Consider the following 27,625-nt stretch of genomic DNA (forward strand, 5'->3'; position numbering starts at 1 on the left):
TGCAGGTGCTTCTGCCCATTTTTAAATCAGATTTTTTTTTTTGCCATTGTATCATATGAGTTTCTTATATATTTTGTATATTAACAACCCTTATCAGAAAGATGGCAAAAATTTTCTCCCATTCTGTAGGTTGCCTTTTCTCTCTCTCTCTCTCATTTTATTTTTTTATCTTTTTAGGGCTGCACCAGAGGCATATGGAGGTTCCCAGGCTAAGGGTCCAATCGGAGCTGTAGCGTCCTCATGGATGCTAGTCAGATTCGTTTCTGCTGAGCCACAATGGGAATTCAGAGGTTGCCTTTTCTTTTTATAGATCATTTCTTTTCTTGTATAGAAACTTCTTAGTTTGATGTAATCCCACCTGTTGATTTTTGCTTTTGTCATTTGTGCTTTTGGTGTCATATCAGAAAACACAACGAAAGAAAACAAAACTCATTGCCAAGACCAATGTTAAGGAGCTTTCCCCCTATGTTTTCTGGGTGTTTTGTGGCTTCAGGTCTTACTTTTTTTTTTGTCTTTGTTTTTTTCTAGGGCCGCACCTGTGGCATATGGAGGTTCCCAGGCTAGGGGTCTAATCGGAGCTATAGCTGCCGTCCTATACCATAGCAACGCAGGATCCAAGCTACATCTGCTACCTACACCACAGCTCACGGCAACACCGGATCCCCAACCCACTGAGCAAGGCCAGGAACCGAACCCGAAACCTCATGGTTCCTAGTCGGATTAGTTAACCACTGAGCCACAACGGGAACTCCAGGTCTTACATTTAAGTCCTTAATCCATTTCAAGTTAGTTTTAGTGAATGGTGTAAGATTGGGGTCCAGTTTTATTCTTTTGCAGGTGAATATCCAGTTTTCCCATCAACAAGTCTACTTGTTGAAAGACTATCCTTTCACCATTGAGTATTCTTGGCTCCCTTGTCAAATATTAGTTGACTAAAAATGTATTTATTTCCTAATGTGGGTCTCAGTTAGAAACCTTTAAAAGCCAGTGGTCATGGGGAGAAAATTCTTTAGAAAAAAATTTTTTTGATCTTGTTTTCGTCTTTTTAGGGCAGCATTCTCAGCACGTGGGAGTTCCCAGGCCAGGGGTTGAATCAGAGCTGTAGTTGCTGGCCTGTGCCACAGTCACAGCGATGTCAGATCCAGACCACACCTGAGAACTACAGCACAGCTCACGGCAATGCTGGATCCTTAACCCACTGAGCGAGGCCAGGGATTGAACCTGCATCCTCATGGATGCTAGTCAGATTCATTTCTGCTGAGCCAGGACAGAAACTCCCTTGAAAAAAATTATACTAAATTTCGGAGTTCCCTTCGTGGCGCAGTGGTTAACGAATCTGACTAGGAACCATGAGGTTGCAGGTTTGATCCCGGGCCTTGCTCAGTGGGTTTAAGGATCCAGCATTGCCATGAGCTGTGGTGTAGGTCGCAGACATGGCTCGGATTCCGAGTTGCTGTGGCTGTGGTGTAGGCCGGTGGCTACAGCTCAGATTCGACCCCTAGCCTGGGAACCTCCATATGCCCCAGGAGCTGCCCTAGAAAAGGCACACACACACACACACACACAAATTATACTAATTTTGGAACAAAGGTAAAAGAGAGTACAGCATGACCTTTCAAGGTCATACTAGAAAAATATTTAAGAGGCCCAACTGATCCAAAAGGACTTTTTGTGATGATGGAAATGTTCTATATCTGTGCTGTCCAATATATTAGTAGTTAACTAATATGACAATTGAATACTTGAAATGTTGCTAGCATGACTGAGGAACTGAATTTTTAACTTTATTTAATTTTAATTGGTTAAAATTTAAATGTAAATGACCCAAACTAGAGGAATGTACCTATGTCATTTAGGAAAAAAAAAAGGTCAAGGTTTTTATTACCCTGTAGAATATTAACTGGTTTCGTATGTAACCTAGCAATCTTAGTCTAACTTTTTTTTCCTCAAAATTCCTATAAATATCCCTTCCCTAGAAATGCTCTTTAAACCAGCTTTTACTGGCTCCCTCAGTGATTTAGGTAAAATCATTCCATTCACATTAAAGAGATGTTTTGTTTCGTTTTGTTTTTTATGGACGTACCTGTGGCATATGGAAGTTTCTGGACCAGGGATTGAATCTGAGCTGCAGCTGTGAGGTATGCCACAGCTGTGGCAACGCTGTATCCTTTAACCCACTACACCTGGGCAGGAATTGAACCCAAGCCTCTTCAGGGAGCCAACCCGCTTCATGTGGAGTTCCCAGGCCAGGGATCAGATCCAAGCCGTAGGTGTGGGCAGTGTTGATCCATAACCCACAGTGCTGCCTGGGGACTGAACCTGTCTGTGTCCCAGAGCTCCAAAGAAGCCACCTCTTGTTGAGTCACAGCAGCAACTCCTGCAGTCAGATTCTTAACCCATTTTGCCACAGTGGAAACTAGAGAGTCATAGTTTTAACTTCTTGAAAATCATGTAAACAAAACAATGTGTTAAGTGTAGTGTAAAAGGTATATAGTGGAATCAGGCTAATTTTTCTCTCCACCTAATCTCTGCCTGGAGTAAGCATGGTGATGTGAAACTCCTCTGAATTGTCCAAGAAAGTGATTCCTGAGCTGACTCTTACAAGATGAAATAGGCTTTTATTAGGCAAATGAGGTAGGAGTGATCCTCTGGGCCAAAAGGAGCTTCTCAGGACTGGTTCATAAGCATTATATGCAGTTCGCTATAAAGTGGGAGATGAGAGGAGGTGCCTTGGGTCAGGGTGGAAATGACAGGTGAAACTGGACAGAAAGAGTAGCATCATGGTGTAGAGGAAAGGAACACTGGCTTCAGGGTTTGCCTCCTAACTCTATCTTGTTGGATAGCCTAGAATTAGTTAACTCATCTCTTTGAGCCTGTTTCTACAACTGTAGATTGGGAACATTAATAGCTTCTCTGTGGGATAATCACATAAATTACATAGTACACTATCTGGTGCTCTGCTTTAGAAGTTTAATAAATTATAGATTTATTTTTATTTATTTATTCACTTAATTTTTCGGGCTGCACCTGCGGCATATGGAAGTTCCTAGGCTAGGGCTTGAATCAGAGCTTTCAGCCCACACCACAGCCACAGCAGAGCAGGATACAAGCTGTTTCTGTGACCTACACCAGAGCTCATGGCAACACCAGATCCTTAATCCACTAATCGAGGTCAGGGATCAAACCCACACCCTCATGGATACTAGTTGTGTTCTTAACCTGCTGCATGGTAACGGGAACTTCCGATTATAAATGTATTTGTAGATGTTTAATAAGCAGGTATTACTACTAATGAGAGAGTGTTGAACAATTTCAAAAGGTGCCAAGTTTAAGCGCAGTGTAAAATAATCTATAACTGGAGTTCCTAATTGGGAGGTATTGGTAACTTGGTTTTTTGCTTTTATCTTTTTAGTGCTGCACCTGTGGCATATGGACCTTTCCCAGGCCAGGGATTGAATCTGAGCCACAGCTGCAGCAATGTTATATCCTTTAACCCAGTGTGCTGGGCAGAGGATTAAATCTGCACCTCCACAGAGACCTGAGCCGTTGCAGTCAGATTCTTAACCCACTGTGCTGCAGTGGGAACTCTGGTATTGTTAACTTTGGCAAGAACATCTTCAAAGGAATGGGGCAGAAAGTGTTGAAAGATGAATGGGAGTTGAGGAAGAGAAAGAGATAGCCAGTCCTTTCAGAAAGCTTGAAGTGAGAGCCAGAGAGGTGATTCAGTTCAACAGTTATGAGTTTTTTTTTTTTTTTTTTTTAGACTGAGGAGAACTATTTCTGTATCCTGAGGGGAGAGAATGATGAAGAAAGCCAAAGATAATAAGGGGGGGGGATTAGAATAAGACTCATAGCAAGAGAGACAGAAGGGAAAGACACTGATGACACGAAAAAAACTAAGCAGAGGAAAAGGTAAAGTTCATGTTCCTCCACTTCCAATGAGAGTAGGTCTGACGTCGGGGAAATTGGAGGAGAAGGGAAAGTTTAATGCAGAGTTTGCATCCAAGAAAGCCCCTAACGGCCAAAGTCCATAACGTATTCTATTAGTCTAAATGGACCAAGTACAGACAATTTCAAAGTAAAGTAGGGAAGACTTTCCAAACCTTTACTTTTGGGAGGGAGAGAGGGGCCTAGAGAAGATGGGATGCCAAAATACAGTCTCGGGAACATAAGCATCGGGTCACAAAGGCCTCTGAACAACTGCCAAAATCAAGGATAAATACTAAGAGACGGAAACTTTAAGAGACAATTAAGGAAACCTAAACAATTGCAGATGCCCAGGACCTGCCAATCATCCCCTTTCTGTCTCTTGATTGGCCAGTACTGTGCAAACGCTCGGGATAACACGTTTATTTTAACATTGATTGGCAAGAGTAAAGAATCCATCTTTGCCTAGTGATTGGCTGGTAGGTCTAGCCTCTGGCCAATCGTGAAGGGGGCGGGCTGGTTAAGCGTCAGGTTTCCCTGAGTCGCCTTCAGCGGACGTACTGGTCAGCTTCCATAGTCCCTGGCTCCTTTTCTCCCTTCTCTCCGTCCCTAAAACAGTGTCCTGATGGAGCTTTCTTACCAGACCCTCAAATTCACGCATCAGGCGCGGGAAGCGGTAAGGAAAGCATATATAATAACAACAACAACAACGGTAACACCGGGAGTTCCTCTCCTCCTGTTTCTGCGGGCAGATTCGCGTGTCTCCGGTTGCTGTGGCGACAGAGTCCTCCGCCGGAGTGGCGCAAGCGCAGTGTGGGTCCTTCGGCCCCACAGTTAAAAGTTCGAGGACTGGGTTTGAGGCGGTGATGAAGGAAGGGTGGGTTTGGGACCCCGGCGGGACTGGGCTTGACAACGGTTTGATGAAAGGGACGTCAGGGTAGATTGTGACTGAGGAAATGAGCTGTCGAAGGGGAGGTGTTATTGATCAGACCGCGTCTTGACGGGCGAGCTGGTTTGGGGAGAGGTCAAAATGAGGTTGTTGAAAGGCGGGACAGCAGTGACCTGGAAGTTGGAATACTGGGTTCTGGTCCTTATTCATTATTACCAAGACTGAGACACCTTAGGAATTCAATTCCTTTCTCAGGCTTGCGTCCCCGCATTTAAAAGGAAGGTAATGGGCTTTATTTAATATTTTTCACAGGAAGATTACGTGAATTTTACAAACATACTATTTCCCATTGTGTGCCATCGGTTAATTGGCCCAGCAATACTTTCCACTACAAAAAAACGTGAATTGAAGATGTGCCACATGCCAGGCACTGGGGAGACAAAAACAGTGCGGGGGGAGGAGGGAGGAGGATGACATATGGAATTAGCACTTAAAAATACCAATATTTGTGCTCCACCTCCAGAGATTCTGCTTTATTGGTTTTAGTGTATCTTCTGCTTTGGTATTTTTTAAATCCTCAACAGGTGACTGATACATAGCCAGTGTTATTAACCACCACTCTAGGGTCTCTCACCTTTAAAAAAAAAAACAAAAACCCCTCAAAAACTAATAATACAAAAAAGGTAACCCTTTGTTAGGCCTCATACTCTCTACCTACCAACCTCTCTTCAATTTGTTACTCTCAGCTTCTGGAAAGGATTGGCTGCATTTGCCCTTGCTATTACTTCACCTCTGGATTGTGCTTCAGCCCATTCCAGTTGGAACCTGAACAACCTGCAATTTGGGTTGGCTTTTAATAAAGCAGATTCCTGAACCTCACCAGTAATTACCTGGTCAGAAACTCTCTGGGATGGGGATTTTTTTTTTTTTTTTTTTTGGTCTTTTTGGTCTTTTTGCCTTTTTCTAGAGCTGGTCTTGTGGCATATGGAGGTTCCCAGGCTAGGGGTCTAATCGAAGCTGTAGCTGCCGGCCTACACGACAGCCACAGCAACACCAGATCCGAGGCACATCTGTGACCTACACCACAGTTCACAGCAACGCCAGATCCTTAACCCACTGAGCAAGGCCAGGGATCAAATCCACAACCTCATGATTCCTAGTCAGAATCGTTAACCCCTGAGCCATGACAGGAACTCCTGGGGTGGGGATCTTGAAATCTGCGTTGTAAATGCACACTCCAGGTTTGAAAACCACTGCCCTCGGTGGATAGTCTTACACATTTTTATGACTTCCAATGCCAACTGTAGCCAACGATTCCCCCAAACTAACTCTAGACTGGACTTCTTTGCTGAGTCCCAAACCCATGAGATGTCCTAGAAGATGGAACATGTAGAGAACAAATTGATTTCTTGGCAAATCTATTGGGACATCTCAAGTATCTGCATGTTAACTTCTTCAATCCCTAACTTTTTTTTTTTTTTTTTTCAGTCTTTTTAGGTACGCACCCACGGCATATGGAGGTTCCCAGGCTAGGCGTCGAATCAGAGCTACAGCTGCTGGCCTACACCACAGCCACAGCAATGCCAGGTCCAAGCCGTGTCTGCAACCTACACCACAGCTCATGGCAATTCCTGATCATTAACCAACTGAGCGAGGCCAGGCTGCGTCCTCATGGAGGCTAGTCAGATTCATTTACACTGAGCCATGATGGGAACTCCCTTCAATTCCTAACTTTTAACCTTCCTCTCTGGGTGAAACCACCGTTCACTCAATTGCTCAAATCAGAATTCTAGGAGTTATCTTTAGCTCCTTCTTCTTACTAATTCCTCCTCCCTGTCCTCTACATAAGGAAGACATTAGCAAATCCTATGGATTTTATTTCTATAATGGGTCTTTAATCATATCGCCACAGCCTTTATTTGGGTACAAGCCACCATCATCTCTCACTTGAACCATTTCAGCAGCGTCTTACCTATTCCTCCTGTTGGTTTGCTTCCCTCCAGTCCATTTGTCATCCAGCGATCAGAGTAATTTTTTTTTTTTTTTAATCCTTTTAGGGCCACACCTGCAGCATATGGAGATTCCCAGGCTAGGGGTCCAATCGGAGCTGTAGCTGCCGGCCTACACCACAGCCACAGCAATACCAGATCTGAGCCGCGTCTGCAACCTACACCACAGCTCACTGCAACGCCAGATCCTTAACCCACTGAGCGAGGCCAGGGATCAAACCTGCAACATCATGTTTCTAGTCAGATTCTTTTCCATTGTGATACAATGGGAACTCCCTGGGTGAAATCCTTTTTTTAATTATTATTATTTTTTAATAGTTATTTCCCCAGTACAGATTTTTTTCTACCGTACAGCATGGTGACCCAGTTACACGTGTGTGTACACATTCTATTTTCGCACATTGTCATGCTCCATCATAAGTGACTAGACATAGTTCCCAGTGCTACACAGCAGGATCTCATTGCTAATCCATTCCAAAGGCAATAGTTTGTATCTATTAACCCAGGGCGAGATCCTTTTAATGGCTTTCCATTAAACTTGGGATAAAACCCCCAACCTTGACAAAATATACAGAGTACTATAATGATGTGGCACAACCTCTGCATCCAGCCCCTTTCTGCTTTGCCTTCACATTCTCTCATCTGACAGGTTTTCTCACTTCATATAGTTTGTACCATACAAATTATTATGTGATTAATTTATGTTATTATCTATTTCCTACATGGGATATAGCCTCTCAAATAGGACTCATGTAACTTAGAGACAGAGGCCCAGTCTTATTTTTTTGTTCTGTTCCTTAGATGTCACTGAGAGCCCTATTTCGGTATGCTCATTGATTCTTCAGCTTTTGGGGTCTTAGTCCAATGAATTGTGCTGTTTAGGGGTCTAGGGAGGGAATAAGGTTGAGGTGGGGGAGGTGATCAGTGAGTTGGATGAAATTGTACTGAATATCTACAAGGAATTTTGAGGCAATACTGGATCCTTAACCCACAAAGCGGGGCCAGGGGTGGAACCCACATCCTCATGGATAATAGTTGGGTTCATTTCTGCTGAGGCATAATGCGAACTTTTCTCCTATTCCCTTTTAAATTTAGTGTTCAATTAAAATAAGACTATATCCAATCTGTAAACTTTGATCACTTTCTTTTTTTCAAGTTGAAGGTTAGACCCTCTAACCTGTGCTAAGGGCAGGGAAGCTCTGAGAAGCAATTGCTTCAGTGTTTTAAATTTGCCCACACAATTAAAAACAAGTAGTAATTGGAGTTTCCGTCGTGGCTCAGTGGTTAACAAATCTAACTAGGAACTATGAGGTTTTGGGTTTGGTCCCTGGCCTTGTTCAGTGGGTTAAGGATCCGGCGTTGCCGTGAGCTGTGGTGTAGGTTGCAGATGTGGCTCAGATCCCATGTTGCTGTGGCTGTGGTGTAGGCGGGTGGCTACATCTCCGATTGGACCCCTAGCCTGGGAACCTTCATATGCTGCGGGTGCGGCCCTATAAAAGGCAAAAAGACAAAAAAAAAAAAAAAAAAAAAGTAGTAATTGGTATCAATGCAGAAGAGTGTTTTTTTAGGGAGTTCCCTTTGTGGCACAGCAGAAATAAATCCGACTAGAATCCATGAGGATGTGGTTTGGATCCCTGGCCTCACTCCGTGGGCTAAGGATATGGCATTGCCATGAGCTGTGGTGTAGGTCACAGACTTGTCTGTAGTTGCTGTGGCTGTGGTGTAGGCCGGCAACTGTAGCTCAGATTCCACTGATAGTCTGGGAACTTCCATATGAAGCCAGTGCAGCCCTACAAAGCAAAAAAAAAGAATGGTTTTTAGAAAGCTGTAATTGATCTGCACAGTCATGTGCACACAAAAGAATCTGAAACAGTTACTTTTATTTCTTCTGTGTCATTACATGTACTTTTCAAAAGTTGTGACTTTCTAATGTGAGACTTTTATATTAAGAAATATCTACTATAAGTGTTATCTAATTAATGAGGTGGCCAACTATGTTTTTAAATGTGTTGTTAAATGCCTTAGCTTTTATTAATTGCCGGGGCCCCTAAAAAAAAAAAAGTAATTGAAAATTTAATTACATCAATGTTTTTCTATAGAGAACTAAGGCTCAGTAAACTTTAAATGTTCAAACATTTAAGCATCTATTGAAATACCAATAGCTATAAACAATGCACAGTTCTAAATACTAATTAAACAAATCCTAAATCACCATAAAGCTAAGCTGAATTTTAAGTAACTCTTACATGAGAAAGATTAACCGCTTCACTACTGACCACTGCTATAGCCCTGTGGGCATCTTTTAAAATGCTGTGACTGCTGTTGAACCACATTCTTCCTGTGCTTGGACCAAGAAAGGGAGACTGATGAGACAACCTGGAACATTTTTGGTAATGTCACATTGCTACTTTTGGAGATTTGTTCTTTTTTTCTTTTAGAACACAAACTAAGAATATGAGAATATATAGATAAGAATTTGTATACTTTATGTTTTGAGTTAAAAACATCTTTTCTTTTGTAAAAGTAAACATTAACTTTATTAGGTTTTATTTATTTTTTAATTTCTTTTTACTTTTTAGGGCCTCAAGTGAGGCATATGGAAGTTCCCAGGCTAGGGCTTGAATCAGAGCTGCAGTTGCTGACCTACACCACAGTCACAGCAACATGAGATCTGAGCTGTGTCTGCAACCTACACCACAGCTCACCACAACGTGGGATCTTTAGCCCACTGAGCAGTGTCAAACCCACGATCCTTATGGATACTAGTTAGGTTGTTTCCACTGAGCCACACTGGGAAACTCCCAGGTTTTATTTTTAAGCACAAAAAGTATAGTTCTCAATCTGCTTTCAAAAGTGAAAGAGTAAATGGTTCCAGATTAGCCTTCCTGCTATATGTAACTAAGAAATTGGACTAGTTTTCAGACATTGGACAGCGTGATCATGAAAGAAAGTCTACTGCCTGAAAGTGGTAACTGCATTCTGACGCACAAGGGAGAATGTAAGCAGAGCACAGCAGTTTGCAAAGATGAGACAGAGAGTAGGATTTGGGAAGACCTAGGTGGTTAGAATTGAGAGGGAAGAAGACCAGGGAGGAAAGAGATTTGCAAACAAATTGCTCCATACTTCAAAGCTTTTAGCTGAATTCTAAGCTGTGCATATGAAGTATGAAGTTGAGGAAAAACCAATTACCAGGAACTAAAGCTGAATAGCTACTAGTGCTCATTGAGAGACAATTGAATTCCATTCAACTTGAGTGGAGACTTCTTGCAGAACAAGAGAACATTTAGTACAACTTTCAGACAGGAATGCATTAAAGAGTGAGCTAAACCAGCCTTAGAATAAAGGTGACTTGAAATTATCTCTTTCCTAAAAAGCTTAATTGGATCAGACTTAACTTGAAAACATTAAATTACCTGCCCCACAAAAGGCCTCAACATACTTAAAAGAAGGTAATAAAATCTAGAGATTCACAGACTAACATCCAAGAAAAAATAGCCATCATAAAAAACAGGAAAAGGTGTCAAAATCAGGACAAAAAGAAGATTCAATAATACAAGAAAAGACAAGATTAGCAGACAGGATCTTTAAGCATAGCTATTATAAGTATGTTTAAGCATTTAAGGAAAACATGATTATAAAGAGAAAAACAGAAGATAAAAGAGGATTAAAATGGAACTTATAGATTTGGAAAATATGCAGAATTGTTTCTGGGTCCTCAAGTCTGTTCCATTGGTCTATTTGTCTATTTCCTATGCCAGTACCACACAGTCTTAATAACTGTAGTTGTATCCATTCTCGATAGCCACTAGAGCAGAGACTTCTACTTGTTCTTATTTGTCAAATGGTCACAGTATTATTGACAACATGTATTTACATATTTTAGAATCAACTTGCCAAATTCCACAAAGATTGCTAGATTTTGATTGGGACGGCATTGAATCTGAAGATAAATTTGAAAAGAATTGACACTTTAAAAATAATGTCTTCCCGGAGTTCCTGCTGTGGCACGGACGGTTGAGAATCTGACTCCAGTGGCCACCAGTGGCTACAGAGTGAAGGGTTCCATCCCCAGCCTGGCTCGGTGGGGTAAAGAAGGCAGTTGTAGGCTCGGATGCAGCATCATTTCTCTTTATTTTGTAATGTGATGCATTAACTATATTGCTTGATTCTTTCATATTAAAATAACTTTACCTCATTCCTAATATGCACTGAGGTTTGATATTACGTAATGCTGATTCAATTTGCTAATATTTTGCTTAGGATTTTTCAAACCACTGGCCTGGGAACTTCCCCATGCCATGGGTGGGGCATAAAATAATAATAATAATTATAATAAAAATTTCTTTCAATTGAAGAATATATTATTTTATTTTATTTTATTTTTTTTGTCTTTTTGCCTTTTCTAGGGCCACTTCCGGGGCATATGGAGGTTCCCAGGCTAGGGGTCTAATGGGAGCTGTAACCGCCGGCCTACGCCAGAGCCACAGCAATGTGGGATCCAAGCACCTACACCACAGCTCAGGGCAACACCGATCCTTAACCTACTGAGCCAGGCCAGGCCAGGGATTGAACCCACATCTTCATGGATACTAGTTGGGTTCATTACCACTGAGCCACAATGGGAACTCCCTGGTTTCTTGGTTTTTTAAACTTAATTTTATGCTTACTACTAATACATAGAAATGCAATTGATTTTGTATATTGATCTTTAGCAACATTGTTAAATTCATTTATTAATTCTAAGAATTATCTGTGAATTCTTTTGATATCTTCACATACACAATAAAATTATCCATGATTAAAGACAAAGTTAGGAGTTCCAGCCATGGCTCAGTGGTTAACAAATCTGACTAGGAACCATGAGGTTGCGGGTTTGATCCCTGGCCTCGCTCAGTGGGTTAAGGATCCGGCATTGCCCTGAGCTGTGGTGTAGGTCACAGACATGGCTTGGATCCCGCATTGCTGTGGCTGTGGTGTAGGCTGGTGGCTACAGCTCAGATTAGACCCCTAGCCTGGGAAACTCTATATGCTGCGGGAGCTGCCCTAGAAAAGGCGAAAAGAAAAAAAAAAAAAAAAAAAAAAGACAAAGTTAATTCTAATTGGAGCCGTAGCCACCAGCCTACGCCAGAGCCACAGCAATGCAGGATTGGAGCCTCGTCTGCGACCTACACCATAGCTCACGGCAACTCCAGATCCTTAACCCACTGAGCAAGGCCAGGGATCGAACCCGCAACCTAATGGTCCCTAGTCGGATTTGTTAATCACTGCGCCACGATGGGAACTCCAATTCTTTTCAATTTTTATGCCATTTGTTTATTTTTCTTGCCTAATCTTAGATGCTTAGGGCCTCCAATATACTACAATGTTGAATAGAAGTGGGGATGAGAGCCATTATTGTCTTTTCCCCAGTCTCAAAAGGAAAGCTTTTAACATTTTACCCTCTAGTATAATGTTTACTGTAGTTTTTTTTGTAGATTTTTTTTTTTTTTTTTGTCAAGATAAGGCAGCATTATTCTACTCCCAGTTTGCCCAGGGTTATTGATTTCTTTATTTATTTTTCTCCTTAGGGCCATACCTGTAGCATACGGAAGTTCCTAGGCTAGGGGTTGAATTGGAGCTGCAGGTGCAGGCCTTCACCACAGCCACGCTAACACCGGATCCAAGCCACATCTGCAACCTATGCCTCAGCTTGCAGCAATGCTGGATCCTTGACCCACTGAGTGAACCTGCATCCTTAAGGACTTGATAACGGGTTTTTAACCTACTGATCCACAATGGGAACTCCTATTTTATTTTTATTTTTTATTTTTTTGTCTTATTAGGGCTGCTCCTGTGGCATATGGATGTTCCTAGGCTAGGAGTCAAATTGGAACTGTAGCTGTCTATGCCACAAGCCACAGCAAAGGGGGATCTGAGCCATGTCTGCCAACTACACCACAGCTCACAGCAATGCTGGATCCTTAATCCACTGAGCAAGGCCAGGGATCTAACCCTTGGCCTCATGGATGCTAATTGGGTTTGTTAAGGCATGTGGGCTAAAACCTAGGCGCCTTTGTTCTGTGGAATGGGGTGCCTCCTGACCCCCCACTTTTCTAAATGTTAGAGTCTTCTGTGCTTTGTTATGCTGCGCCATCCCTCTTCCAGGATCTGTCTGTTTCCTTCTAATGTTGCCCTGTAGTGCTGGACGTGGCAGCAACTTCATAGTTCCCAGTCAGATTCATTTCTACTATGCCATGATGGAAACTCCTACCCTACGATTTAAAAAACAAAAACAAAAACCCATGGAGTTCCCACTGTGGCACAGGGGTTTAAGAACCTGACTTATCTCTGTGAGAATGCAGCTTCGATCCCTGCCCTTGCTCAGTGGGTTAAGGATCCAGCACTGCCATGAGGTGTGGTGTAGATCACAGATGTGGCTCAGATCTGGCATTGCTGTGGCTGTGGCATAGGCCAGAGCTGCAACTTCAATCCGACCCCTCATCTGGGAACGTCCATACCTGCAGGTGCAGCCATAAAAAAAAAAAAAATCCTATGCTAAGTACTTTATTTATTTATATAAATGCAATCTGAGGGTAATATTTATTAATTAATACTGTGTCTTATTTTCTGCAAAAAGGCAAGTTAACAACAAAAGTATAATTCTTCTTAAAATCCTCAGTGAGAATAAGGCTTCTCATCTTCAGAATTCTGAAGTGTTCTCTAGGCAGGGAGGCCATGGCTGTGGCATGTAGTTTCACTGGTGCAATGCTTGAAAGCTATAGGAATCAGAGTCCAAAATTTCTGCAAAACAAAAGATTCTGGTCTCCTTTGGAAGTCCCATTCCCTACCCCCCCCCCAGCCCTGTATTCCTTCCCCTGAATTCTACGTCCATGGCCGGGCCTCAATTCATCGTCGAGAGAACCTATTCTTGAAATCTTTAGTTGTCTTGGCCATCATCGGGGTGATTTTCTTTGCAGGTTTCTTGCCGCTGACCACCCTTGTCAGGTGGATACTGGTGGTGCTTGAGCAGGTATGGTCTCACTTCTCATGGATGAGGTTAAGGTTGCTGTTGATGGAGGGAGTACAGCTGCTTCCTGTGGGTACTGGGCTGGCTTGATCTTGACTTCTTCCAGGAGAGCTGTTCTTCCTATTTCAAATCTCTTCTGTTTCCTTCTAATGTCAGAAAGTGGCCTGGCCACAGAGTTGAAAAGGATCATCTTTGCTTGTTGGCCTTTGGGCTTATTGGCATGAAAAGATTGGATATTCACTGTCAGTGCTTGAAGCTGCTGTTTTTGGGCATCCTGAAGCCGCAGGTACATCTCTCTCCATGACTCGTGCTCTTTCGGTGTTTCTTTCCTAAAATTTTGGTGACAGTGGATTTTCCACAATTTGTCAGTCTCTTTGACTAGGACATGGTTGTATTTCTTTATTCGATACAGCTGATCAGGTGCACAGCTCTCCAGAATGGGTTCAAGAACTGAATATGGGACTCCTCCCACTTTAGAGATTGAATTGATGTTGTTTTTAAGTATCCAGATGCACTGCTGGTGCAAGGTCATCATTTTTGGGGGGTAGGAACACCTGGAACCAGAAAACACTTGCGTCTTGGAATTCATTCTGCATCCAGTAAATCCAGCTTCTTCCTGGGGTAAAGACAGTGCTTTTTGCTTTGGTTGGAAGGAGGACATCACTTCAAAGGCAGGAAGTATATGGTAATTGGCCTGGACCCCGGGTGATGGGAAGTCTGGCTGCACTGGTAATGCATCAGTGGAGACCTTTTCCAGCTTGGCCCAAACATTTCCAGATGGCTGCAGCTTCTCTGATTTGTTTTCACTCGCCTTAGGTAGTTCCTGAATGGAGTCCAAGTTTTCGCTTGAATCATGTTTTTCATGTCCTTTTTCTTCAAGAGCAGTAGCTGATATTTTCATGATCTTTTTCTCCCCAGTTTGGTCGTAGCTGAGGTATGACTCAAAAGACATAATGGGTGGCTTGCATTTATTATCCACATCTGTCTCCTGAACTTCCGGGAGGGAAGCTACTGGCTTTCCATCTAAATGGGGAGGTCTTACCTTCCCTTCTTGAATCTTTCGGTTATTAAAAACCTTCTCTTTCACCTTGGGCAACAGGCCTCCTGCCCCCTCTGCTAAGACTAAGCAGTCGAGACTGCTTGTTTCTGCCAGATTGGGTTTCCTCTGAGTCTTCCTGCTTTTGCTTTTTTTTTTTTTTTTTCTCTCTCCCGGCAGAATAGGGTCCCGGGCGCCCAGCGGGGCGTCGGGTGGGGCGTTTTTGCTTTTGCTTTTTAAGGTCGTTGTCTGAAGGTTGTTGGAGGGGAGGTGACAACTGGATGTCAGGGCCCACTCTTTCCTTCTCCTCCTTGGTACCACTAGAGGGCGGAGTCTCCTTTGCGCTGTTCCGGGAGAGGGGCCATGGACTTTCTTCTCTGGAGAAAGTGAGGCCTGATTTCTGGCTGATCAAAGCAGACGACTTCTCCTGCCCCTTGGCTCCCACTGGGCTTCTGTCCCTGTGCGAAGACTGGTGCCCTCTGCTTGGACTCCCAGCTCCTCTCCCCTGGGAGGCACGCAGGTGGTGGTCTTGGCCTAGCCCTCGTTTGCCCTGAGGGGCATCAGAGAGGCCATCTCCAGGCTTCTCGTGTGCATTGCAGGCCTTGGCCGGGTGTCTGTGGCGGTCCCCGGACATCAGATGAGGACGCGTAGGCCATGGAGGGGACCAGCCATAACCAGAACATCCCTGATAGTTAGAATAAGCTGGAAAAACCTTGTGGCACTGCCTTCTGTCGTAGCCCCTCTCCCTGCCCCTCCCCCATCTCTGGGACCGGTGGCGGGGCCTCGCGAGCTCTCAGGGGTTTCGGTGCTTCTGTCTCTGCTCAGGGCGGTGCGATCTGCTGTTCCTGGCTGCGTGGCATTCGCAGGCGTCTGTCTCCATTGCCTCCTCTTCTAGAGGAGCGTCCCGGGACCGCGGTTGGGAATGGCTCTTCCCCGGGTCCCTTTCCACAGGCTCAGAGTTTCTGTCCAACGGAGATGGCCTCCTCCTTCTCCAGTGTTCTCCAGGTCCTGGCCAGGCTTCCAACTCACTGGCGTTTGCCCGTGACGGGCCGTATGACCCACCACGCTCTCCATGAGAACTACCACAGGGACCGGCGAGGCCAAGGGCGCTGCACATCTCTCCTCAGCCTCCTCTGGTCGAGGCGGGCGACAGGCCCTGCGGCTCCTTTGCAACCTGGAGCCCAGACGCCGCCCAGTGGCCCTGCCAGGCGCTCCCTAGGGCGCACAGAACTCGGCCCCACCTCTGCACTCGGAACCCCACATGGGAACAGCTTCCAGCGCGGAGCCCCCTTCCCGAAGGGGCTGCGAGAGGTGCATTGTACCTGGATGTCCTATCCTCTAAATCTCTGAATTAGCACAGCTTCCCCTACCCTTTACTTTCTCTATTTTAATTTTATTGATATGTAATTGACCTACAGCAATGTATAAGTTTAAGGTATACAGCATAATTTGACTTACATGTATCATGAAATGATATCATAAGTTTAGTGAATATCCATCATCTCACATAGGTACACAATTAAAGAATAGAAAAAAATTTTGCCTTGTGATGAGAACTCTTAGAATGGATTGGCTCTCTTAACAACTTTCATATGTAATGTATAGCACTGTTAACTATATTTATCACGTTATGCATTATATCCCTAGTACTTGTTTATATCTTATATATATCTTATATATATATATCTATATATATATAAGATATATTATATATCTTATAACTGGAAGTTCATACCTTTTGATCCCCTTCCCCTACCCACTGCCTCCGATAATCACAAATCTGATTTCTTTTTCTATGAGTTTGTTTTTGAAGTATAATTCAGCTGCCACATTATGTTAGTTCCTGTTTTACAACATAGTTATTCAATATTTATTTATTCAATATTGATACACTTAAAGATGATCAACACAATAAGTTTTGATCTTTCATTTATGAAAAGATATTACATAGTTATTGACTATATTCCCCACACTGTACATTTTCTACCTGTGAGTTATTTAACAACCAGAAGTTTGTACCTCTTAATCTCCCTCACCTATTTCTTTCCTCCTCCCCTCTGAAAATGACTAGTTTGTTCTCTGTATCTGTAACTCCTTTTTTTTTTTTTTTGTCTTTTTGCTATTTCTTTGGGCCGCTCCCGCGGCATATGGAGCTTCCCAGGCTAGGGGTCTAATCTGAGCTGTAGCCACTGGCCTACGCCAGAGCCACAGTAACGTGGGATCCGAGCTGTGTCTGCAACCTATACCACACCTCACGGCAACGCCGGATCGCCGGATCGTTAACCCGCTGAGCAAGGGCAGGGACCGAACCTGCAACCTCATGGTTCCTAGTCGGATTCGTTAACCACTGCGCCACAACGGGAACTCCTGTAACTCCTTTTTTGTTTGTTGTGTTTATTCATTTTGTTTTGTTTTTCAGATTCTACATTTATGTGAAACCATATGGTATTTGTCCTTCTCAGTCTGATTTGCCTTGCTTAGCATAATACCCTCTAGGTTCATCCATGTTGTTGCAAATGGCAATATTTCATTTCTTTCTGTGACTAATATTCAACTGTATATATATGCCACATCTTCTTTATCCAGATGGGCACTTAGGTTGCTTCCATATCTTGGCTATTATAAATAATGCTCAGTGAACGTAGGGGTGCATATATCTATTCAAATTAGTATTTTTATTTTCTTCGAATAAATACCCAGCAGTGGAATTATTGGATCATATGGCAGTTCTATTTTTTTTTTGAGAAATCTCTGCTATTTTTCTTTTTTTTTAATTGTTATTTCCTCAATACAATTTTTTTTCTCCTGTACAGCATGGTGACCCAGTTACACATACATGTATATATTCTTTTTTCTCACATTATCGTGCTCTGTCATAAGTGACTAGACATAGATCTCAATGCTTAACCGTAGGATCTCATTGCTAATTCACTCAAAAAGCAATAGTTTGCATCCATTAACCCCATATTCCCAATCCATCCTACTCCTCTCCCTTCCCTTAGGCAACCACAAGTCTGTTCTCCAAGACCATGATTTTCTTTTCTGTGGAAATGTTCCTTTGTGCCATATATTAGTTTCCAGATATAAGTGATATTGTATGATATTTGTCTTTTTCTGACTTTCTTCACTCAGGATGAGAGTCTTTAGTTCCATCCATGTTGCTGCAAATGGCATTATTTTGTTCTTTTTTATGGCTGAGTAGTATTCCATTGTGTATATATACCACATCTTCCTAATCCAGTCATCTGTCAATGGACATTTGGGTTGTTTCTATGTCTTGGCTATTATGAATAGTGCTGTAATGAACATGCAGGTGCATGTGTCTTTTTTAAGGAAATTTTTGTCTGGATATATGCCCAAGAGTGAGATTGCTGGGTTGTGTGGGAGTTCTATGTATAGTTTTCTAAGGTACCTCCATACTGTTCTCCATAGGGGCTGTACCAGCTTACATTCCCAAGAGTGCAGGAGGGTTCCCTTTTCTCCACACCCCCTCCAGCATTTGTTATTTGCGAATTTATTAATGATGGCCATTCTGACAGGTGTGAGGTGGTATCTCATGGTAGTTTTGATTTGCCTTTCTCTAATAATCAATGATGAGCTTTTTTTCATGTGCTTGTTGGCCATCTATATATCTTCCTTGGAGAAATGTCTATTCAGGTCTTTTGCCCATTTTTCCATTGGGTTGTTGGCTTTTTTGTTGGTGAGTTGTATATTTTAGAGATTAAGCCCTTGTCAGTTGCATCATTTGAAACTATTTTCTCCCATTCTGTAAGTTGTCTTTGTGTTTTCTTTTTGGTTTCCTTTGCTGTGCAAAAGCTTGTCAGTTTGATTAGGTCCCAGTGGTTTATTTTTGCTTTCACTTCTGTTGCTTTGGGAGATTGACCTGAGAAAACATTTGTAAGGTTGATGTCAGAGAATGGTTTGCCTATGTTCTCTTCTAGGAGTTTGATGGTGTCTTGTCTTATATTTAAGTCTTTCAGCCATTTTGAGTTTATTTTGGTGCATGGTGTGAGGGTATGTTCTAGTTTCATTGATTTGCATGCAGCTGTCCAGGTTTCCCAGCAATGCTTGCTAAAAAGACTGTCTTTTCCCCATTTTATGTTCTTGCCTCCTTTGTCAAAGATTAATTGACCATAGGTATCTGAGTTTATTTCTGGGTTCTCTATCCTGTTCCATTGGTCTGTATGTCTGTTTTGGTTCTGTACTGTTTTTCATTGAGGCAGCACCAATTTACATTCCCAGCAACAGTGCAGGAGGGTTTCCTTTTCTGCACATTGTCATAAACACTTGCTATTTGTTGTCTTTTTGATAATAGCAATTATGATAAGTGTGAGGTGATATTTCATTATGGTTTTGATTTGTATTAATCTGATGATTAGTTAAGATGTTAAAAATATTTTCATCTGTCTTTGGGCCATCTGTATGTCTTCTTTGGAAAAATGTCTATTCAGAGTTCTTGTTGTGGCTCAGTGGTAACAAACCCAACTAGGATCCATGAAGATGCATGTTCGATCCCTGGCCTTGCTCAATGAGTTAAGGATCGGGCATAGCTATGAGCTGGGGTGTAGGTTGCAGATGGGGCTCAGATATGGTGTTGCTATGGCTGTGGTGTAGGCTGGCAGCTATAGATCCAGTTAGACCCCTAGCCTGGGAACTTCCACATGCCACAGGTGTGCTCTAAAATGCGGGGGGGAAAAAAGGAAAAAAAGAAAAGAAAATGTCTATTCAGATCATCTGCCTATTTTTTAATCTGGTGGCTTATTTTTTTGGTGTTTCATTATATGAGTTCTTTGTATATGTTGGGTATCAACCTCTTGTTGGATATATTGTTTTTGCAGATATATTCTCCCATTCAGTATGTGGCTTTTTCATTTTGTTGATGGTTTCCTTTGATGTGCAGACTTTTTAGTTTGACGTAGTTCATTAAGCTTTGCTTTTGTTTCCCTTATCTGAGGAGACATATTCAAAAAAAAATATCACAAAGGCTAGTGTCAAAGAGTGTACTGCCTATGTTTTCTTCTAGAAGTTTTATGGTTTTAGGTCTTACATTTAAGTCTTTAATCCATTTTATTTATTTCTGTGTGTGGTGTGAGAGAGTATTCTAGTTTGATACTTTTGCATGTAGCTGTCCAGTTTTCCCAACACTATTTATTGAAGAGGCTGTCTTTTCTTCACTGTATATTCCAGTTTCCTTTGTTGTAGGTTAATTAACCATATTAGCGTGGGTTCATTTCTGGGCTTTTTTTTTTCTTTTTCTTTTTTTGCATTTTAGGGCCATACCCCCAGCATATGGATGTTCCCAGGCCTAGGGGTAGAATAGACCTACAAATGCTGGCCTTCATCACAGCCACAGAAATGCCAGATCTGAGCCATGTCTGCAACCTACACCACAGCTCACAGCAATGCTAGATCCTTAACCCACTGAGCAAGGCCAGGGATTGAACCTGCATCTTCATGGATACTAGTCAGATTCGTTTCTGCTGAGCCACGACGGGAACTCCTGTGCTCTCTATTCTGTTCCATTGATCTATATGTTTGTTTTTATGCCAGTGCTATACTGTTTTGATTACTGTAGCTTTGTAGTATAGTTTATTTGTTTATTTACTTAACTTTTTTTAAAAAAATTTAAGTATAGTTGATTTGCTATGTTTTGCCAGTTTATAGTGTAGCTTGAAATCAGGGAGTGTGATACCTTCAGCTTTGTTCTTCTTTCCCAAGTTGCTTTGGCTATTTGGGGTCTTTTGTGATTCCATACAACTTTTAGAAATACTTGTTCTAGTTCTGTGAAAAATGCCATTCTTACTTCAAGAGATTACATTGAATTTGTAGATTGCCTTGGGTAATGTGAGTCATTTTAATAATTTTCATTCTTCCTATCCATGAATATGGTTTATTGTTCCATCTTTTTCTATCATCTTTATTTTCCTTCATCAGTGTCTTATAGCTTTTTTTGAAACATCCTTCCACCCCTCGCCTAAATCCCATTTGATCATGGTATATGATCCTTTTAATGTACTGTTAAATTCAGTTTGCTAATATTTTGTTGAGGATATTTGCATCTATGTTTATTGGTGATATTGGCCTGTAACTTTCTTTTTCTTTCTTTCTTTTTGTGATGTCTTTGTTGAGTTTTGGTATCAGGGTTATGCTGGCCTGGTGTTTGAAAGCATTTCTTTTTCTGCAGTTTTTTTTTATGGTTTCAGGATAGATCTTTACTATTCTATAATACTTGGTAGAAATCACCTGTGAAGCTATCTGTTTCTGGACTTTTGTTTGTTAGGAGTTTTTTTTTTATTATTACTGTTTAATTTCATTACTGGTAATTGGTCTATTCATATTTTCTGTTTCTTCCTGATTCAGTCTTGAGAGATTGTGTATTTCTAGGAATTTGTCCATTTCTGCTAGGTTGTTTATTTAATTGGCATATAATTATAGTAGTAGTCTCTTATGGTACTTTGTATTTCTGTGCTATTGGTTGTAACTTCTCCATTTTTATTTCTGATTTTATTGATTTGGGCCCTCTTCTCCCCTCCCCTTTTTTTGTTGAGTCTGGCTAAGTTTTATCAATTTTGTTTATCTTTTCAACAACCAGCTCTTAGTTTCATTGATATCTTCTATTTCTTTTTTAGTTTCTATTTCATTTATTTCTGTCTGATTTCTTTCCTGCTATTAACTTTGGGTTCTGTTTTTCTTTTTGCTACTTCCTTTAGGTGTAAGGTAAAATTATTTGAGACTTTTCTTGTTTCGTGAGGTAAACTTGTGTTGCTGTAAACTTCCCTATTGGAATTGCTTTTACTCTGTCCCATAGATTGTGGATAGTTGTGTTTTTGTTTTCATTTGTCTCCAGGTTTTTAAAATTTCCTCAAGGATCCATTGATTGTTTAGTAGCGTATTGTCTAGACTCCACATATTTGTGTTTTCCCCCTTGTATTTTATTTCTACTCTCATAGCATTATAGTTGGAAAAGATGCTTTATATGATTTCAGTTTTCTTAAATTTATTGAGACTGGTTTTGTTACCATCCTTGGCTCTTGGCCTTCTTAATCAATGGAAATTGATAAGAGGCTGGACAGGAAAATTCAGGCAAGGCTTTGTTGGGGCTCCTGCTGTAGTAGGGGGGAGCAAAAACAAACAATAGTTTCCACTGCTTTCTTGTTCCTGGGCTGGGAGTGGTGGGGGGAGGTGGAGCAAGCTGTTTCCTTATATGGGGTGAGGGTTGGGTCAATTCCAGGGGTCTGGCTAGAGGGGTGGCTTAGGTGGTCTGCCCATCCCTTTGGTGGTGGTGTGTTTGCAGAGGGTATGTATAGTACCCTGCTTTTGTTTCCCACACTTTGCTTTTGCTCTTGGCTCTTCAGAAGTGGCAGTTGGGTTTTTTTAGTTTTTCTGTATCTTTGTGCCCATTATTTACCCAAGTGTGCACATATGCAGTTATTTTTAGTGCTTTATGGTTTCTTTGTATTTTGTTGCTCGAGGAGATGTTTGTCTGGTGCAAGCATTGCAGCCACTGCAGCAAAGGGTCCTGGGTCACAGACCCAGATCCCCACCTGTCTCAGTTTTGTGGCCTAGCATGTGATCTATCCTGGAGAATGTTCCATGTGCACTTGAAAAGAATGTGTAGCTTACTGCTTTTGGATAGAATGTTATATAGATTCAGATAGATAGATAGATAGATAGATATGGTCCATTTGGCCTAAAGTGTCCTTTAAGGCCAGTGTTTCCTCATTGATTTTCTGTGTGGATGTTCATTGATATAAATGGGGTTTCAAATTCCCTTACTGTTATTGTATCACTGTCAGTTTTTCCTTTTGATTTATATATTTACATGCTCCTATGTGGGATGTGTATGTATTTACAATTGTGTTATTGGATTGACTCCTTGATCATTATGTAATGTACTTTTTTATCTCTTGTTACAGTCTTTGTTTTAAAGTCAGTTTTATCTGGTATAAGTATTGCTACCCTGGCTTTCACTTTCATCTACATGGAATACCCTTTTCCCATCCCCTCACTTTCAGTTTGTGTGTGTGTTTATTTTTTAAATTTTTTATTATAGTGTAGTTAGTTTACAATATTGTGTCAATTTCTGCTGTACAGCAATATGACCCAGTCATATATATATATATATATATATATATATATATATATATACACACACACTTTCTTTTTCTCATATTATCTTCCATCATGATCTGTCTATCCCAAGAGTCTGGATAGAGTTCCCTGTGCTGTACTCTAGGACCTCACTGCTTATCCATTCTAAATGTAATAGTTTGCATCTACTAACCCCAAACTTCTAGTCCATCCCACTCCCTTTTTTTTCCCGCTTGGCAGTCACAAGTCTGTTCTCCATGTCTGCAAGTCTGTTTCTGTTTTTGTAGATAGGTTCATTTGTGCCACAATTTAGATTCCATGTGTAACTGATATCCTATGGTATTGTCTTTCTCTTTCTGACTTACTTCATTTAGTATGAGAATCTATAGTTGCATCCATGTTGCTGCAGATGGTATTATTTCATTCTTTTTTATGGCTGAGTAGTAATCTATTGTATATCTTCTTAATCCATGTATCTGTCATTGGACATTTAGGTTGTTTCCACATCTTGGCTTTTGTGAATAGTGCTGCAATGAGCATACAGGTCGTGTATCTTTTTCAATGAGTAGTTTTGTCTAGATATATGCCCAGGAGTGGGACTGCTGGATCATATGGTTGTTCCATATTTAGTGTTTTGAGGAACCTCCATACTGTTTCCTATAGTGGTTTACCAATTTACATTCCCACCAACAGTCTAGGAGGGTTCCCTTTTCTCCATACCCTCTCCAGCATTTGTTATTTGTAAACTTATTGGCCATGCTGGCTGGGGTGAAGTGATAACTCATTGTAGTTTTGATTTGAATTTCTCTAATAATTGGTGATGTTGAGCATCTTTTATTGTGCCTGCTGGCTATCCATATGTTTTCTTTGGAGAAATTTCTATCTAGGTCTTCTGCCCATTTTTCCATTGGGTTGTTTGGTTTTTTTGCTGTTGAATTGTATGAGTTGTTTGTATATTTTGGAGATTAAGCCTTTGTTGGTGGCATCATTTGCACCTATTTTCTTCCATTCAGAGATTGTCTTTTCGTTGTTTTTGTTTTTGTTTTTATGATTTCCTTTGCTGTGCAAAAGCTTGTAAGTTTGGTCTCATTGGTTTATTTTTATTTTTATTGCTTTTGCTTTGGGAGACTCACCTAAGAAAACATTTGTACAGTTGATGTCAGAGAATGTTTTGCCTATGTTCTCTTCTCGTAATTTTATGGTGCCTTGTCTTATGTTTAAATCTTTAAGCCATTTTTGAGTTTATTTTTGTGAATGGTGTGAGGGTGTGTTCCAGTTTCATTGATTTACATGTAGCTGTCCAGTTTTCCCAGTACCACTTGCTGCAAAGACTGTCTTTCCCCCCATTTTATATTCTTTCTTTTTTGTTGAATATTAATTGACTTTAGGTATCTGGGTTTATTTTTGGGCTCTCTATTCTGTTCCATTGGTCCACATGTCTGTTTTTGTACCAGTACCACACTGTCTTGATTACTATAACTTGTAATATTGTCTGAAGTTTGGGAAAGATGCCTACTGCTTGTTTTTGTTTTTTCCTTCTCAAGATTGCTTTGGCAATTCTTGGTCTTTTATGGTTCCATTTAATTTTTTTTGATTATTTGTTCTAGTTCTATGAAAACTGTCATAGGGATCACATTAAATCTGTAGATTGCTTTGAATAGTATGGCTATTTTAGCAGTGTTAATTCTTCCAATCCAGGAGCATGGGATATCTTTCCATTTCTTTGAATCCTCTTTAATTTCCTTGACTAATGTTTTATAGTTCTCAGCATGTAAGTCTTTCACCTCCTTGGTCATGTTTACTCCTAGGTATTTAATTTTTTTGGATGCAATTGTAAAAGGTATTTTTAAAATATTCCTTTTCTAATGTTTCATTGTTAGTATATAGAAATGGAACCAATTTCTGAATGTTAATCTTATATCCAGCTTATTGTATATGTCTTTGAATCTAAAGTGAATCTCTTGTAGGCAGCATATATGTGGGTCTTGTTTTTGTATGCCTTTAGCCACTCTGTCTTTTGACAGACCATTTAGTCTGTTTAGATTTAGAGTAATTATTGATAGATATGTACTAATTGCCATTTTGTTAATTGTTTTGGGGATTGTTTTTGTAGTTTTTTTCATCCTGTCTTTTTCTTTTGCTCTCTTCCCTTGTGATTTGATAACTTTCCTTAGTGTTGTATTTGGATTCCTTTCTCTTCTTTTGTGTATGTACCTATTACAGATTTTTAGTTTATAGTTATCACAAGGTTTATATATAGCAATACAGATACTATAAGATGCTCATCTTTTAAGTTCAAATGCATTTTAACAATCCTGCATTTTATTCCCCCATGTGTACTTTTTTTGACATCATATTTCCCATCTTTTGTTATCTACTTAATATGGATATAGATTTGCCACTTTCTCTCTTATTATATTTCTTGGACCCCTATAATATGAATGTTAGTACCCTTGATGTTGTTCTACAAGGTCTCTTAAACTCTCCTCATTAAAACCTATTCCCCCCCCCCTTTTTTTTTTCCAGCTTGGGTGAGTTCCACTATTCTGTTTTTCAGTTCCCTGATCCATTCTTCTGTATCATCTAATCTGTTGATTAGATTCTAGTGTTTTGTTTTGTTTTTTTTTTTTTTTTTTTAATGGAAGTTCCTGAGCTAGGGGTTGAGCCACAGCCACTGTAGAAGCAATGCCAAGTAGTTATGGAGGTTCCCAGGTCAGGGGTTGAATCGGACCTCTAGCTGGCAGCCTACACCACAGCCACAGCAACACAGGGTCCCAGCCATGTCTGCAACCTACACCACAGCTCACAGCAACGCCAGATCCTCAACCTACCAAGCAAGGCCAGGGATCAAATCTGCGTCCTCATGGATACTGGTCAGATTCATTTTTGCTGAGCCACAATAGGACCTCCTGGACATAGTCTTGACCGGCATCTCCACCCCTCCTACCTGTCTTGTTGTGGTTCCTTCTTTATATCTTCAGTTGTAGAAGACTTTTTCTGCTAGTCTTCAGTCTTTTTCATCAGTAGTTGCTCTGTAAATAGTTGTAATTTTGGTGTGCCATTGGGAGGTGAGCTCAGGGTCTTCCTACTCCACCATCTTGACCATTCTTTCCTATTTTATTTATTTTTATTCATTTATTTATTTATTTTTGTCTTTTTATCTCTTCTAGGGCCGCACCTGTGGCATATGGAGGTTCCCAGGCTAGGGGTCCAATTGGAGCTGTAGCTGCCTGCCACAGCCACAGCCACAGCAATGCCAGATCTGAGCCGTGTCTGCAACCTACACCGCAGCTCACGGCAACACCAGATCCTTAACCTATTGAGCAAGGCCAGGGATTGATAGTGCAACCTCATGGTTCCTAGTTGGAGCCACAACGGGAACTCCTATTTTTATTTTCAAATGACACTGACTCGTTCAAGAAACCATGTCGGTAGTTCTGTAGAACATCCTCTTCTAGATTTGTCCGATTGCTTCCTTGAGATTTCATCTGCTGTTCTCTCTCTGGTGAACTGGAAGTTGGTTCTAAAGGATTGATGGGTTTAAGTTAAACCTTTAATTTGCCTCATAGGGGATACTGAGAACTTCATTGTGCACATTAGGAGACTGATCACACCTTACCGTGATCTCTCCATGCAACTGTGTTGCAACTAGAAAGTAGCCTGTGTGAGCATAAGCTTTTGAAAATAATACAAATATTATAATTCCATAATCTAGTTTCATGTTTCATCATAATGGCATGGTAGGGAAAATCCCCTGTGTTTCAGTAGGCCTGAAATCCCAAATTCTATGACCATAAATTATAGTTAATCTATAATCAAGATTAACAACAAATGCCTGCCTTCATGGAATACTGTTCCTGAGCATAGTTGACCTGTTCTGACTTTGTATTAAATAGAATCAGTGCCTTTCCTGGCTCTGTAGACATTCCTTTTGCTTATCAAGTTGTGCAGCATTTGGAACTTGGGAAGTTTCCTGGTAGAAACAGGAGGTAATCAGGAAGCAAACAAAAAACAAATTAGAACCTATGAGTATACATGTTAAAGCTTTTAAGTGAATATTAGATGCAGAGACTGTAAAATAGACCTATAATAAAAACATTTGAAAGAAGAAATGTGTCCTTTTTAACTGTTTGTTTTTGAGATGGAAAGCTTAATGCAAAACTTGGATCTTATTACAGAAATTGAAACGAGCTCATGCAAATTAATCTCCATTGCACCCGTAAAAAAGAAATTAAAAGCACTAATGCTGCTAGTGGTGTATATACAGTAACATTTCTGAAATATCTTTTGGGTCTAAGCTAGGAATGATATTCAATGCTTCCTTTTCCTCAGGCTACAGTATCATAGGATTCAATTTTCAGTCTGATAATGGAGGCACTTTTGTTGCGCAATAGCCCACAAAGGAAATGAAGGAAGTAGAAAACAGCCAGATTATTGAAGCAGAGACAAATGAGACACCTCGGTTAGATGCTCACTTCTGGCCTCCTTTCCTTGGTAGACAGAAATTAATTGAGCATCTAATTGTGTCCATTTCAGGGACACACCATCTTTTACATTTTAAATTGACCATTGGTGGTGGCCCATTCTTAGTCTTTTAATTCACAAGACAATTTTCTAGGCTAATTTGAATGCCATGAGTAGAAAGGGGTGATAGACCTGGCAAACTT

At 41.0% G+C, this 27,625-nt stretch overlaps 2 protein-coding genes across 4 annotated transcripts in view; one reads left to right on the top strand and one right to left on the bottom strand.

Moving 5' to 3' along the window:
- Window positions 4,465–27,625, top strand: part of KATNAL2 (katanin catalytic subunit A1 like 2) — a 109,333-nt gene continuing 86,172 nt past the window's right edge. For all 3 annotated transcript variants that reach the window (XM_021092685.1, XM_021092692.1, XM_021092709.1), the window contains exon 1: window positions 4,465–4,603. In XM_021092685.1, the coding sequence (XP_020948344.1) occupies window positions 4,553–4,603 (51 nt within the window). In that variant the 5' untranslated portion in view covers window positions 4,465–4,552. The remainder of the gene's footprint in view (window positions 4,604–27,625) is intronic.
- Window positions 13,373–15,275, bottom strand: LOC110260788 (elongin-A; the record flags this gene model as incomplete). The annotated part of the gene is given in 2 exon segments (XM_021092723.1): window positions 13,373–13,901; window positions 13,904–15,275. Coding segments are annotated over 2 exon segments (1,563 nt in total), but the record flags the coding sequence as incomplete, so codon positions are not given.

This window comes from Sus scrofa, chromosome 1 (assembly GCF_000003025.6).
Source record: "Sus scrofa isolate TJ Tabasco breed Duroc chromosome 1, Sscrofa11.1, whole genome shotgun sequence".
NCBI lineage: Eukaryota > Metazoa > Chordata > Mammalia > Artiodactyla > Suidae > Sus > Sus scrofa.